The 16,848-nt window shown below is 39.8% G+C and overlaps 1 protein-coding gene across 1 annotated transcript in view; it reads left to right on the top strand.

The window, feature by feature from the left end:
- The first annotated feature begins 569 nt into the window (after window positions 1-569).
- The window catches only part of ush2a (Usher syndrome 2A (autosomal recessive, mild)), a 205,466-nt gene continuing 189,187 nt past the window's right edge, over window positions 570-16,848 (top strand). Inside the window, 5 exon segments of the mRNA XM_056372888.1 lie at window positions 570-991; window positions 1,517-2,295; window positions 2,812-3,026; window positions 3,274-3,474; window positions 6,768-6,936. Of these exon segments, the coding sequence (XP_056228863.1) occupies window positions 1,669-2,295; window positions 2,812-3,026; window positions 3,274-3,474; window positions 6,768-6,936 (1,212 nt within the window). The 5' untranslated portion in view covers window positions 570-991; window positions 1,517-1,668.

Below are 16,848 nucleotides of genomic sequence, written 5' to 3'. Positions count from 1 at the left end.
GGGTATTTGTAAAGCATTATAGTTTGTACAAAGCATATAGTTTGTGTCAGTGTTTGAGAGCAACTAAATTGTAGATGTTACGTTCAACATTTTATTACTGGAGTTATGAATATCAAAAATCACTGATTCTACCAATTCTTCCATCCTTTTCATGGTTTCCATGTTTGTTTTTTCGTTTTGTTTTGTTTTTTTTCTTATCAGTGCCATGATGTATTCCACCCTTAAATTATGATATTGTATTTTAGTAAAAACAAGTTTGACTGATATTTGACCATAAAATTATTTTCCTACCTACTCTGGCTCTGAGTTGCCGGCGCAGATCACCGTTGCCTAGCGACGGAGGTAGCGTTCTTGTTTTTCTTTCTGAGAGCCACTTGACTGAAACCCAGACTCATCCTACGTAGGTGGGGGGTAAGGCATTACTACCAGGCAGGGGGTAATTATTTAAATCGCATATTAATGCTTTGCTGTCACGGACAATCTTTGGTGTTCTGTAACAGATGCAGAATGGATATGTCGTACTGTTTGTTCTCAAAACGCCTCCTGGGCTCTCAAGTTTCCGTTACTCGGTCCTCAACTGTGTAACGTTGCATCACCGTTACTTTGTGCCCAATATCCTGCCGCCTCGAGCGCTGCTGGCCAGATGGCGGCTCGCGATAATCTCTTTAGCACCGCGCGCCGCATGTTCTGAATGAGAGAGGTAAGACAGAGAGAGAGAGAAAAAAGAGGCGCTTTGTCAAGTTCAGTTGTACTGTCATTCAGCGTTTCTGTCGAAGCGGGTGCTGTAAAGACGGACAAAATAATTCAAGTCATGTTTTTAAAGGATTATTTTTTCTGCTGGAACCGCGTCTGCTATGGCTGACAGACAGGTGTGTGGAGAAATACAGGTAGCGTGTTTTGACCGACTCATGCCAGAGCAACAAGTTGAATGTTTGTTGGTGCTGCACCTGAAATGGGGATACGGCTTTGTGCTGGGGATCCACAACGACAGGTAAACCTCGAGGAGTTATCTGATATTTTACTATGTTACACTATCTGCATACATTTACAAATTTGTTAGACATACAGTTGCCATTATTAGAATCAGCGTGAGCTTTCCATATTTATAAAGGATATTGTTGGCAAAGAGTAATTCAACACTACAGATGACTGCACTGCTGGCCTCTTGTGTGTCAAAATGTGAAATTGATGCTGATAAGCATTGTAATGAAGAGAGCTTTGGCCTAAGCCTCAATTTCGAACAAACTCATGAGAAAACCTGTTGAGTTGGATATAAACCTGGAGGCCACATGCCAGAGGCAAGGGCATGTTTAATTCAATAGAAAATGAAGAAAAGAGGAAAGCAATGTAGCAGTATCAGTTGAGCTGTGCCTCCATCAAGCTGTACATGATAGTGTAGGCTTTGGCTTGGGAATAGCCTGCATGGCATTTCACTCTCCTCAGATTTGTCTCGTGTTGGATTTTGGTCTGACCACGTCTCTCTTTCCTTCCCTCCTTCTCTCTTTTCCATCTCTAGATTGTGAAATCCTACCTATCATATGAAGGCTTTGGTTGTGGTTTGTGTGTATGTGTGTATGTGTGAGGGACAGAGAGCTAAGCTTCGTAGCCTCACCCTAGGGGCACTGGCCTTTAAAAAAAATGTCCCTGTAACCCTGGAACCATGAAACCATGACAGTCATCACTTATTCAAGCGCTGCTGGAAGGCTTCCGAAAGAAATCCAGGTTCTTGAAGATCCCTCTACCTCCGGGAATGTTCCAGAACCCCTGTCTGAGATTGTAGAACCTCAGACCATGCTGGGACCCTCAGAGAATCCCATTCCAGGATCTTGTGGGGTCAAAGGCCAGAGTTGGACTAAAGAGAAGGAAGACCAGAAAACAGTGGGAGGAGCAAAGAGAGGAAATTTGCAAAGGAAGAGACAAACATGGGGGAGAGGAGTTGGGAGAGAGAGGATGAAGAGACAAGGGAGAGAGGACCTGTGCAACTTATGGAAGAGGGTAATTAGAAAGGATTCAAAAGGAAGTGGGCAAAGCAGGAGAAAAGGAAAGGACAAGAGCCAGACAGATGTCTCAGGGACTCTGTCAGCTGCAGAAACAGAGGGTGAGATCAAGCAATGGGAGAAAATGATGAGAAAAAGAAAGAGCTGGCCTGTCTTTCTGTGGCTGTTCCTCCTGAAAAAGATGACTGAAGAAAAGGTGAAGAGAGAGAGAAACGTCATGGGGCTGAGGCGCCATCATATTTTCCTCTGGCTGACTCTCCTTTTCTTCAGCCTATGTCTAAAACCTGCTTCATCACAGGTAAGAGTGGCTATCAAGAGTGAATTCTGATTTCTGATCCAAAGGTGGTGGGTTGTTAACAGACAATGTACTGTATTCATTATGACTCTTGAATAGAATTTTCCACAGTAGATGTTTTAACTTGTCATAGTAGGACAAGCACAGGTGTTACTAATGACAGTAACGATGGCTCTGCTCTATTCAAGATTCAGAGTGAGACAGCATGAACAAAACCAGGACCCTGACATAGCTAAATGGAATTCAGCCAGAATTCATTTTATTATTTACACCTGTGCTTTTCCTATTGGCATGTGTCAAAATGTCTTCTATTGGAAGGTACTGTAAAATTAATGAATCCTTCCACAAATATGTCCAGCCTTTTTTTCTCTTGCAAAGTTATTGATATTTTTTATTTAAAATAATATATATATCTAATATATTTTAAATGCACTGTGCATCTGTGATGGTAAGAGATTTATTCACAAAATGTGTTGTGCTATATCATAACAGTCTACACTACATTTTGTATTTTCTTAGGGTAATTTTCCGCAAATGGAGAACATTGCTGCCTTCAAACCCATTTCCACCTCTCCACCTCGATCCACCTGTGGAGTTCCAGAGCGGAGCAGCTACTGTCAGTCACCATCCTCAAAGACTGACCTACTGACATGTTATCAGGCCCTCTGTATCCAAGAATGTCCCTATAGATCCTCCACACCTCCATATGCCCCACTGCTGTTACGTGCACACAGGTAGGTAAATCGAATTCATATTAATATTATTAAGGTACTTTAGAAGGCGATATAATTCATCGTGACCTTTGACCTTTCAGTCCATGCAAAATAAAAAAAGTTGGCAACATGGCAACAACATAATAGATTATATAACCATAATCTTTTAACATTACTGATTTTGGCATGTGGCAGTTTTCCATATATTTGCAAGTGATAAGATCTCTTTGAAGCAAAATATGAATATATTTAAATTTTATTCCATCAGGGGTACTTGTGTAACTGAAGACAGTAATTACACTCATCTTGGGACTCGGACAGAGACTGGAACATCTTCTGGTGGATCTAGCAGTATGCTGTTTCGGCCAGTGCCGGAAGGATGTCTGGTCTCTCCCCCTTCACAGAAACTAGGAGCGTTGGGTTCGCTCACCTTGGCATTGTGGATAAAACCAAGCTCTCCTGAAGAGATGTGAGTTACATTTTTGTGAGTTATAAGAAATTAGAATAGTTGGAGTATGTCTATTAATAGAAAGAGCCATTTACTACCACTGGGTATTAAATTGAAATGGTTATCAATGTCATCTTACATTACATACAGTATACATTGCAAAAGTTATGGGTAGATTATTGGTAGATGGGTTGATTTTAGCTAGCTTTTTCATCCTGGGGAGTGAACTAAATCTTTTTTTACAAACAGAAGTAAATTCGCTGTAACTTAAATTTCAGCTTTTTACATGACATACAGTTGGTGTTTTTTGTGTGTGTATGGGTGTTGGTCACACTACATTTGATACATCTAAAAATTCAGATTGATAGAAGTCATTCTCAAACTCATTGATTATAAACAGTACACTGGAAAAATTAGTGTTTCAAAAACTTGTTACTCATTGAAAACGATACACCCTGAAGACTGCATGTGGCTCAACCCGTAAGATTAATAATGACACCATGTTATATTTTTCAAGCTTCCTTGATACTCTACTGTTAAAAGATGGAGTGGAGTGAATGAGAGGAAATAATGGAATTGCAGGGATACAGAGAGTTTTTTCAGTTTTGTGGTATTATGCAGATATACTTATCAACTGTGTCAAAAGTGTTAGTCACAGTTACTGATGTATAGTATATGAGAGTAGTTCAACATTGTCTCGTGCTGCAGATGAAATATAACTTCCCACTGCTTCATGTTTAGTAAAACATCAGTTCTGATACGATATTAAATATGATTATCAAACATTGACAGGACATTGAAACACCTATGATATTAACATATATAACAAGAAGCAGGTCAGGTCTGGTCAGGTCATCATCACCTTTGGGAAATGTTAGCCAACAACTGGTTGTCATGTCCTACTTAGACATGTTGTGTGTGTATGTGATATTGTGAAGGGATGTGGTGGTATGTTCCAGGCTGGGCTGAGATGGTACAGAGTTACACACACTCAGATCAGCTTGCAATCACACACGCATGAACACTCTCAAACACACATATACACACACAAGGCACATACACACACTAAAAGAGATCAGTTGGCCTTGGTTGGCAACCCTCTCTCTTCCTCTGCGCAGCAACACTTAGAGTAGATTGCTTCAACAATGTGCTTTCCCATGAAACTAGAAACAGGCTAAACATACCTGATGTCTTAATTTGTCTTTGTCAGAACATTTGTTAGTGAACTTAAATTAGTAAAAGAGTACACCAACAATTTACCATTGCACTGCACAGTGAAATGGATGGACTTGTGATTGACAGTTTAAGAATAAAAGTATCAAAATCAGTGCAGCAGAACCAGAGGTATCATCTTCTTTTATTCCACATTTTTGTCTTCCTTGTCAAAACAAGTGTCTACATTACTCACGGTGCAACTCAATTACTGACAGTTCAGTTGGAGATTTGGGTATGTGATGCTAGTAACGGCTAATATAGCATTGAGCTGCTAATATCTGGCATAGATGAGGAGCAGGCCACAAGGTTTTATACAACATCTTTTCACATGCTCCCAAGTCCTGGAACAGACTAAAGTTATTTTGGGGCTCTTTTTTTGGCTTTATTATGATAGTGAAGAGGGAGAGAGAGATAGGAAGGTAAGGGGAGAGAGAGGGGATGACATGCAGCAAAGGGCCTGGGCCATATTCGAACTACCCTTTTGACATTAGCTAAATTACTAAACTAAACGTACCATAATATGTAAAGATATATAGTTAAATTTTATTAGACTGTCTTTTAATATCTGGAATGATTGGATCCATGAGGACAAACAAGAAAAGGCATGGCTCAGTGAGGAAATGGTTTCATGTTTGTGGATTGAAGAAATGTTTCAAATAAGCTGTCATGGTTTTTTAGTTTTGTTGGCCTTTCAAGAAATGAATAATGTCAAAATTCATATATTCAGTATGTGCTTAAAAGATAAATGTGACTGGTAACTTAGCAGTTAGCTGTAAAGAAAGACCTCACGCAGCACTAGACAGGTTGCATGTGTATTATAGCAACTCATTGGATGTTCCATTTAAATGTTGCTGTCAATAAAATTTAACTCTGAAAAGGGGAATCAGACAGAGATCAAATCTCTCCTTTATATTTCATGCTGTGATTTGTTTGTGAAGTTGTCTGTCTGGGGATTCAGATGACAGGCAAGTCTTGTTGTCTTGGTCTACCGAACATGACACCTGTATGGCTGAATGCATCTGAATGGAAGTAATATCTCTCCCTCTCTCTCTTTCTGGTGCTGTCACTGGCTATCAGTCTTTTGTTGTGGAGACAATCATGGCTGCCATCAAAGAAGCCAGATGAAAGGAGGTCTCTATCCTCACCTCTGTCCATCTCTCCTCACCCCTCTCTCTTTGTCTCTCCCTCTCACTGTGATTTCACAACCCTCCCCTCATGTGAACAATGAACAGAGCCAGCCACCTGTTCCTACAAACCATAGTAAAAACACATAGTAAAAGTGCATGTCCATGTTTTAGTTATCAAAGATAATGGAAAGCCTTATTAGTTGTCGGGTCTTGCTTTATTTGTGAAACAATTAACTTTTCAACATACCTTGTTCCAGCTATGGATTGAATGAATTATAACTTGAACAGTTATTTAAACCAACAGAAAATGATTCAGCAACAATTTTTGCAATCAGTGAATCATTCAAGTAAGTATACCGATTTTAAAGCAAAGATGCCAAAAGCTTAAAGGTTTTGGCATCTTCAAAAATAGTCTGCAGATTTATTAGATAATTACAATAATGGTAAACTGTGGTCTTTACTTCAATCTGGATTTTTACATACAGTATATGCCAAAAGTAAAGGCACATTTGAAACAAGAAGCATTTTTTATTCCAATAAATCACAATGTTTTACCTGTTGTAACTTACCAACTTGTGCTTACTTTATTCTTGCATTATCTTCAGTGCGTCTTTCTATCTCTTTGCCTCTCCCCACAAGCACACACACTCACATGCATGTGCAGACATACATACATATATATATCTCTCTATGATTTATAGGGTATACTGCACTGGGTTCATAAAAGCCATGATTTCCCATAAAATGTCAGTGATGGTGGTTAATATGACACGTGGAGGGTGTGAATGTCTGTCTTCACCCATTGTAGCAGCAAAAACCTAGTAGTCATGTAAAATATTGATATTCTCTGTGTAAATGTCAGAATGAGAGACTGCGTGTAGTGGAGTCCACTCTAACCTCTGTTTTCTGAATTAAGTTATAACAGCTCCTCACTGACAAATAGTTTTTTCTATGTGTTTTTGTTTCCCTCAGGATGCTGCTAGAGAAGAACTTAGGAGAGCGGCTGGTTTTTTCTGTGACAGTATCTGAGAAGGCAGTCACCCTGCGGTACGTTCAGTCCAGAAGTCAGACTACTCTGATCGTCACCTTCAGAACCGAGGGCAGGCTTGCACTAGAGAGGTGGACACACCTTGTTTTGCAGGTAAGAAATCTCAAGTATTTTGCGATCTGGACATGATTGTAAGCATGAATGTTTACAGCATCAGTAGGTGTGTTTGAGTGCATTCAATCTTAGAAACACCATACCCTCAGATTTTGTTTAACTGTTGTCATGAGGTTGTGAAAGTGGAATAATCTCTTTTTATAACAGACATACTGTCTCTCCAGCTTTTTCTGCCTGTGTCTCTCTTTCATTCTCTGTCCATCATTTTCTCTTTCTCTCAGCAAGCAAGTGGTAATTATGCTGGCAAACATCTGCCTTGGCACAGCTGCTGGGGCCAGGGGCACGCGTGCACACACACACAAACACACACACTACATTAAATACACATAGATACACATACAGTGCCTTGCACCTTTAACACAATATTTCAAAAGAATGAATGTCCATTTTGGAAAAGTAACTGCAAAACCCTTGGAACTGTGAATTTTACTTAATTGGTTTGATTTATGTGGGTCTGTGTGTTCTATGGTTAACTGAAACGAAACTGAAACTGATGTTTTACTAACTGTATGTAAGGTCATTTAATTTTGTTGCTTAGATATGTTTCTAGTTGTTGGTTCTTTTCATATTTTGGTGGATAACATAGTACTTTTTAAAGTTGTAATTCAGGGGATGGTACATTGAGTTTCAGTGTCAGAATGTGAGGATGATAATTAGATAGAAAAATAAATCATCTTTCATGGTGGGCGGATAAGTTATATTAGATTTTTTAACAGATAAAGTCTGCACCTATTTATTTTATGGAGAACCTTGTTCTATATTTGATGGTTTGTCAAATGAAAAGATGAAAAGAAGAAACATGAAAAAAAAATGAAACAAACCTCCAGATTTACCATTATCACATAGATCTGTGGAAGATGTTCTTCTTTCTCTTAGTGATGTATATAACAACAATGTCTGTATGTATTCTATTTCTGTGGTGTTCTCTGTCTTTCCTTTTTTTCCTAAAAGGCAGTTGACCTAAGTGGTACATGAACTAGAAATTTTAGAGGATATCAGAAGTTAGAAATATAAGGCTGTCGTGGACAAAAAAAAACATTTATTAGCTCTGATCATTCTAAAATGACAACTAGTGAAGTGGGGAGAGGCCCCAAATGAATCCCTGTTTGTATGTGTGCATGTTTTTTTGGTCTGTTGAAGAATATCATTTTACAGATTACCTCACTGGACAGTCTCTCTCTTTCAACATCTCTGAATAACACCGGGGCAACTAGGGGAGAAGACATGGTCACCATGTCAAACTTTTTCACTAGTGCCTGTAACTTAAATTGCCTATGTGTATTCTTTTTGTATAATCTTTTAACTCAAATTGTGATTCGACCTGGCATGGATTTTAATGGGCCTAATTACATTTTGTCTGTAACCTTTTTTTATTGCCCCTCCCATTTACTACTGCATTTCATGTGATGGTAAAAAATGAATGTGGTAAATTAGAAAAAAGTAAAAACCAGCAAAACTGTTGCATATGTGCAATTCTGCATGATCATGGATCAACTCTCTTCACTCTTCCTCTAGAGTTGAGCAGCTGTTAATGCATACTCAGTACCTCCGAGGTACCTTTTGAAGGTGCTTCAAAGTAAAAGTCTTCAAAGAAATGCTGGAAAGGGTAGTACTATGCAGCACACCACTCCTTGTTCAACCACAAATTCCCATTCTTGTATTTCTGTTTGCAGTTGGATTAGATAAATGAGACAGAACTTGTTGATTGCTAAGCTTTAGAGGTTTGGTGGGTACATTTTTTAGCCAGGCTAGCTGTTTCCTCCTGTTTCCAGTTTTTGTGCTAAGCTAAGCTAATCACGTCTCGCTCTTGCTCCGTATTTAATGTACAGACATGAGAATGGTATCAGTCTATTCATTCAACCATTGGCAAGAAATCATATAAGCTATTTTCCCAAAATGCAAATGAAAACATAAATAAAGGAAATACTAAAAAGTAAAAAAAAAAAAGAAAAAAAAAGAAAGAAAAAGTACAAAATTATAAAATGAGGCTGTTCCTCAAATAGAAGTCTATTGCAAATAAATAAACTATTTGATCACCCTTTTTCTTGGAACTATAACGCTATTCAGTTTTTTTACTGTTAAAGTCACTCTGTGATGTTTTTCAAACAGCTAAATTACATGTATGGTTTTGAAAATAAGAATGGGAGTGCAAAATGCAAGGAAATAAAAGGCTGTGCTGTTAACAGCTGCAGTTTGATTGAAGGCAAGGCTCACAGCTGGAGGGGTAATACAGGAATGATGAAGTTATACATGTTGACCAGTAGGGGTGGGCATTCTGACTTTGGCATAGGATCTACTTTTTTAATGAGTCATACAGATTATGTCATTAAAAGACTCTAAGTTTACAGTCCGTCAATGGGACGAGAGACCTGCCTACAGGCAGGGAAACAGGAAGTGGGAGGAGCCAGGGCCAGCTGGTTAGTAGGGACTGGCCTTTCTAACTAAAATACTTGCATATAGCAGAAAATAAATAAATTACAGCACTGGCCAAACGAATGCTTCATATGAACTACACAAAAAATAAGATTGGTTGTGACATAGTTTGTAAACAGAAGACAGCACTGTGGGCAAAGAGTAGCGGCAAGCAGACACACATCTGAAAGAAGCATCAAAGCGGCAAAAAGATAAGAGTCACATCCTCCAGTCAGGAGTGTCAGGGTAAAATCAGAGCTGAAAGAGGATACAGAGATTTGGGCCTTTAGCCTTGAGTTTCAGTGACCAGCTTTGTGTCCAGGCAACCGTATGCACAACTCATCATGTGATCACATGAGTTCAACTAAATCTATGTGAGTAATTCAGATCATGGAATGCAACTCTGCTCTTAAAGATTGTCATTTATTCTTTTGGCCAGATTGTCCGCCACCTATCCAGAAAATCTGACTTGACAGTTTAGTTTACAGGCTGGCTGATTGGTGTTGATGTCTGGTACTGTAGTTTGGCAGTCCGACGTGTCGTTGGCTAAATGTAGTGTTGCTGATGGCTCAGTTGCTATCTAGTGTGTGTATGTGTGTGTGTGTACAGCATGTGTGTATGCGCTGTGAGGATCAGGATTTTATATATGTACAGTATTTGTGTGCTGTATATGTCCATCTAGGCATGGAAAAAGGCCTGTTGGCACTTTACTAAAAGTGTGCTGCGTTGGTGTAGCTTGGAGGTGTTTTGAAACTTTGTGTGTGTTTGTGCATTCTTGTGAATCAGCCTGTCTCTCTATTAATGGTATGGTGATGTGATCTGCTTTGACCATCCAGAAGAATAACATAATCATCCTTGACACTCAAACACCGTTTGCACACTCCTATTCTCATGCATGCACACACACTTATATACTCACTCTCTTACACATACACACAGACACACACAGTTCAGTGGTAATTTGTAGAAGCCTGTCAGCCACAATACAGACATTACCCTATAGTAGCTGGGTAATTTAGAAACCTTTCCTACACACATAAAGTACACACATACGCCTTACACACACACACACACACACACACACACACACACACACACACACACACCAATCATCTGTCGGTTTGAAAAGATCAAAACACCAAAAAAGACGGTCAAAAGGAATACGGGTTTCCAATTGCCAGGAGCAATTCACACAGTCACACACACACACACACATGCGTGCACACTTGTACACACATGGTGCCAGGAGCAAGGTGCTGTAGGGATGCTGGTGCTCCCTAGGTAGTTGTCTTATCTGATTATGGTAACGATGTAGAGAATTGTGGAGGAAAAGGTAGCCTGGGGGAGGGAGGGACTGAGAGAGGGGGAGAGATGGGGGAAGTGAGGAATGTGGCTCAGTGAAGTTAAGTGATAGCTTCGAAGTCATTCTACAATGGGACTCACCTTTCATTACATTTCTGCAGAAGTTATTAACCATCTGTAGCTCTCCTACGTAGAGAAACATCTGGTATTATGGTGGCTGATGATCTGTGTATAATTAACAGAACTTGGTGGTCCTGGGTGTTTACATTGTGGTCCCTTGGTACACAGTGGTGTGTGGGGGCAAAAAGAGCAGCAGTGGTACGTGCAAAACAGTGGATAATAAGACTGAGAAGGTGGTACTCATTAAAGACAATGAGCTGCATGTGTTAACAAATCACCTATTGATATCATGAAGCACTTCATAGTTAAACATGTAAAATTTCATCTTATAAACATGATCAGCCTCCAGACACTCAAATCATATATGCTGTGCTTTCAGCTCCTGACAGATATCTGAGGGGAAATACTCTGATGCACCATAAAATTGTATTTTATTTAAGTGGATCATTATTGGGTATGCTTATTATATTTCTGTGTCATGAAAGCTGCAGGAGATGTTTTATATTGTGCAGACTGCATGAAAATGTAAGCAGTATCCCGGTGGGAAATGCTATCAACAAGCATGAGGCCCACGGGACTTCGAACACACTATCTGTTGGTGTTTTGTGACTTTAAGTACATACTTTTTTTTATGTAATTTCTTAAAACATAGCAACACTAATTTATATTTATCTGTCATTAGTATTGAATTTATACCTGATGACTTATATTTTCGGATTCGGATCAATGTGCTCCCAGTTTAAAGAAGCAGTCGAGAATCCAGGTACAAAAGCTGAGCGATATGCTGCTGTGGTTGGGGCCAGCTGCGAGGATACTTTTTCATCTTCAAGTCTTGTACATTGTAATAGTTATTGTGTTGTGCTACTTTGTAATGGCTGTTACAAAGTCTTGTACTTTGTGCGATTGTATGATTTTTGCAAGTAAAGTGGACAAAAGTTGAAAATGTGCTGTGAGCGAAATGGGAAATGAAGTGTCTGGGAAGTACAGAGCAATGAAGAGAAATGGACAAAGACAGAAAGAAGAGAAAGAGAGTTCACAATTTGAATAGCTTTGGCGTACTATCTTTTGGAGTACCAATGATTGACTGTGTGCCTGGAGGACCCCCAGAGGGGTCCGTCTGTTAGTGCCTGAGCAAATCACCATTATCGGATGAGAAAGTGGCAGGGACAACTAGTCACACTGGTCCCATCATGACCTAGCATGGCTGCATGAATGTTTAATACCTATGTGTACACATACTCTCTTTCTTTCTCTTACTGTTATCCCCTGGCTCGACTACAGGAGTTTCAGCCTGATTTAAACCTGATTCACCCCTACTGACAATCGGGGGAGAAACCTGGCTCTGGACATTGGTCAGTACTGATGTTGGGCCCAGATTATCAGGTAGTGTGATTGCTTTACAGGTCCAGTCTTAAACCTCCTGAACTGCTCGCAGACTCATCAGGGCCGCCAGGATAAATATCAAACATGTTTGAGAGCAGCTGATAGTGTTGCCAAATAGTAAATAGTTTAGCGCCTGAGGCTAACATTTGCTAGCATACTACTGTTGACAGATATTAAAAATAAAAAGTTAAAATGTCACCTTGAGTTTTTGCTAAAAAACCGACAACACGGGTTGTCTGTTTGGACCTCTGTTTTTGATTTTCTCACTTTTTTCTCACTGCAAGATTTTAGTAAATTGTTGCACCACAGTCTCCATTTGTTGTTTACATCTGCTTCCCACGTCATAGGAAATTTGCTCCCTCTGGCAGGGTAATCTTAATAATATCCAGTAGTTTGTGGTGTGCCATTTCAAAACGTAGTATGTGCATGTTTGAGAGAAAATAATGTATTAACTTTCTCCATGTGTCTGAGATGCAACCCAATTTTTAAATCGGTTAGGATTTTAAAACTCCTGTAGTCTGAGCCAGGCCTTAAACACACAGGCACACTAGTGATGAACATACTACCTACACACACACACACACACACACACACACACACACACACACAAACACACACACACACACACACACACACACACACACATACACACAAATGGATGGTAGTTCTTTGAGAAGGCTCATACCTGTTGGCAAAGACAGAGAAAAAAGAGGAGAAACAGCGTTGTTAAGAAAAGATGAAAATGGGGTACGTGGGTCAGTGTCTGAGAGTCATAGTGAGTTAAGGTCAAGTCAAGATTACAAGGACATGTACACACATATCTATCTATGTATTTATTACAGGGAGTGAACAAGTTGTTCAAATCTAATCTACAATTTGTTCTCTAGACCCTGACAGCTCATCTGCTTCACTACTCTGCTCTTATACAGTTTGGCTGCTAAAGCTTCTACTGCATGCCATAATGACCTTAATGAATGTTTTCACGCACAATTACACTGGAAGACTCTGGCTGTGTGTATGTGTGTATATGGACTGGTGTGGTCTTGGCAGAAGGCTGCTATTTTGCACCAACTGATCTGATACCATCACAGTCACAGTTTCTATCGCTCTCTTTCTTGCATAGATGCACATGCCTCATCACCCTGTCTGAAACTGATTTTGTCTTTTTTTCTCCTTGTTGCATTTTGTCTTCCTCTTCTTTGTCCTTAGTCCCTCTCCTGAAGGCTCTGCTTCTTTGGTATTCTTGTTCTCTTCGTTTCCTCCGACTTCCTCTGTCTTACTTTTCACCTCTTCTGTTTGTTGTTGGTGTGAACTGGTCAGTACATACTGTACATGTTTTACTTCAGTACCCTCTCATTTCACTGTTTGGACCTTCACGTATTTGATGAGGGTATTGCTGCTGTGGCAAGCTGCTCATCAGGTAACACTGAAATTTGAGATCAAGAGACATTATGCATAGAAAGTTTCATAGAGTATGTCTATTCATTTTTTTAGTATTTGCTGCTCTCTGGCCAAAAGTTAAAATTATAGCACACATACAGTCAACAACAAAACTGAATACACTCCTTGTCAGTATCAATAAAATGTTAAATGATTCAAAATTGTACCTTCTTTATACTAATTGTATTATTTTTAAGTTGATGATGAAGGGTATTTGATCGTACATATAATTAGAAACAAACAGGTTAGAAAGACTGCATTGAAAATACAGCCCCCAAAGTGCAACCTCAATGCAACAAAAGTGAGTCCTCCCGTGATCACCGCAACAAAAGTGATTATACCTGCCATTTCCAGTTAAGGCTAACTGTATGAACAAGGTTATAAAATAACCTGTGAGCGCCACAGCTTACTCAGTTTTGGACTGGGAATTGTCTGAGGTAAGAAACCAGTTTGTGAGACTTCACAAAGATGATAGAAGGCAAAAGAGCATCAGTAGGTTTCTGAAAATAAGCTGAAATAACAGTTTTACCAGTGGTTAGGAGGTACAGTGGCCGTCCTCGAAAAATTATGCCACGTACAATTCACTGTTCATGCAAAGGTACATTGAAAAACAGATATGTAAGTTCTTCTGACTTGGCACAGGGATTATCTGTGGAAAATGGTGTTTCAGTGACTAATCAGACAGTGGAAATGACACTGCATGAAGTCCAAGAAGTTGCCCACAAAGCTGCACACAATTGCAAGATTCAATTTTGCCAAAGAAAGAGGCCTGAAGGATATTGGCAGCACATTATTTGGTTAGATGAAACCAAAATAAATTTGCTTGGATCAGTTTAGTGTGGGACAACCACAGTGACCGCATAGTGCCTCCTATGAAACATGAGAATCTAGATGGTCTGGTCTAGGGAAGATTTCCATTTTGTGTCACCAGATGTGCTCGCCCTTACCGTTGCGTAGCAAAGTGCCACTCTCATTGCCTAGTAACCTTGACCACAACTTTTTTGTTTTTATTATTACAAAAACTCATAGTTTGAAGGCCCTTGGTTTTTTAACAGTTGTACAGTTGTATAGCTGTTTAACTGAGCTAGAACCTGATACTTGCATTTAAAAGTGTAATCCTCCATGTCAGCGTTGTTTGTTGCAATATTATTGTCAAAACTGTCACGCAATGTGTTTTGGGATAGATTGGACCGCGAAGGCTGAATTTCATGGCTGCATTTGAAGGAGCTTGCAAAATGGGACAGTTTAGTCGCACCGCTGTGACGCAATCGGTCTTTAAATGCAGCCTTGGAAGAATGCAGCCCCTGAATTGGGACACAGTTATGGAGGTGGGAGTGTACTGATATTGGCCTGCATGAACTTTGAAGGTGTAGGGGAGATTTATAGATGGCACTATGAATGCAAGCTTGTATACTCAAATACTAAATGAAAAGATGAATCCCAGTCTCAAGAAGCTTGGCAGGAGAGGAATTTTCCAACATGATGATCCCAAACACACTGCAAAAATCAGCTTTTAAATGAGAAAATAATTAAATCAGTGTGTGTGAGTGTGCATGCGTGCATGAGTGTGTGCGTGCGTGCGTATTTACGCATGTGCCTACACTATGGACATGGAGGCACTTTTTGTGCTTGTTTCAATGGTCTGCGTGTGTGTGTTTGTGCATGTGTGCGCACTGAATACAGTACATTTATCTGTGTATGTGTGTGTATGTGGTACCATGCATGTGTGTGAAGGTGAGGCAAGGTTGTTATGTAGGGGTGAAACGGACACCTCTATGCTAGCCCTCTGCCCGCTGGCACAGGAGGCGAAAGGGCACGAGACTGGCATCAATTACATAGTGAGAGAGAAGGGGAGAAAGGTGTGTGTATGTGTGGTGGGGTTTGGAATTTTCTGTCTTTAAATTGATTTATTTATTTATTTTACATGAGTATTTCATACCAATGTGCAGTGTGGTCCAGCCTAATATTGAGAGCATGGCACTAACACAGCCAGGGATAGGGGTATCATTCCCACCAGAGCTTGAGATATGAGAGCTAGAAATGTATGCAGCAAGGGTGGTGCAAGGTGCTTTGGATAAAAGGATCCACCAAAGAGCATATGTTATTTTAACCTGCCCTTTGTAGAAATATCCACACTAAAGTAGAAGTTTCATGACTAACCAGAATATTATATAAAAAAAGAGGATGCTAGATGAAACATAAAAGAAATGATGAGTTTAAAACTGGCTAGAAAGTGAGACCCAAACCTGCCCATATCTGCTTCTTTAAGACCAGGACTAACTCAACCCAACTCGTATTGCCAAATTTGAGATACAATCCTGTCATCTCAATTGATCACTTTTCTTTGTTTTACTCAGTCTTCCCATCAATTGCCACCCATGGGGCAGCTGTGGCTCAGGAGGTAGAGTGGGTTGTCCACCAATTAGAAGGTCGGTGCTTCGATCCCCTCCTCCAGTCCACATGTCCTGTCCTTGGGCAAGATACTAAACCCTACCTTGTTCCATCAGGGTGTGACTGTAATGTATGAATGTGTGAGTGAAGGGGTGAATGTGGCAGGTATTGTAAAGCACTTTGAGTGGTTAGTAAGACTAGAAAAACGTTATATAAGTGCAAGTCCATTTACCCTTTATCAAGAATTTACAATATGTATGATGACATTTTTAACTGGAAAGGGTTCCAACTATGTTGTGTCAGATCCACATTAAATAAACTTTCTTTGTGAATGACAGTAATAAAATTCTGTTTACCGCCAAAAGCTAAGAGAGCACTGGATTGGTACTCTATGTCAGCAGATAGGTGACCCAAAGGTGTCATACATTACATTTGAAAACAACCAAACCTGAATCTGAATAGAGCCAGTAATTTCAGGCAATAAAATGGCCCAAACCCAACCCAAAACTTGATATTTTGTCAGGATCCATCAGGAAGGAGAACTCCACCTGGTGCATCCAGGCTTTGTTACTAAATCTTGTGCATATCTCTCTCCCTTTGCAGTGGGTACCTGTATGTGATTCTCCTTCATTGTATGCTCTCATGAATGTCTCTGCTTTCTGCTCAGAAAGAAAAAGTCTTAGAGACTTATGGTCTTTATTAAAAGGTTGGTGTGTCACCTTATATATGTCCCCTCTCTCTCTTTTTTTCTCTTTATCTTTTCCCTCTGCTTTTTTTCCTGAAGATGATTTTCTCTTTCTCCCTTTCTCTCTCTTCCTCTCTATCTCATCTATCTCTCATTCT

The sequence above is a fragment of the Seriola aureovittata genome, chromosome 1 (genome assembly GCF_021018895.1).
Source record: "Seriola aureovittata isolate HTS-2021-v1 ecotype China chromosome 1, ASM2101889v1, whole genome shotgun sequence".
Lineage (NCBI taxonomy): Eukaryota > Metazoa > Chordata > Actinopteri > Carangiformes > Carangidae > Seriola > Seriola aureovittata.
The sequence above is the reverse complement of the archived record's forward strand: the minus strand, read 5'-3'. Positions and strand labels throughout refer to the sequence as shown.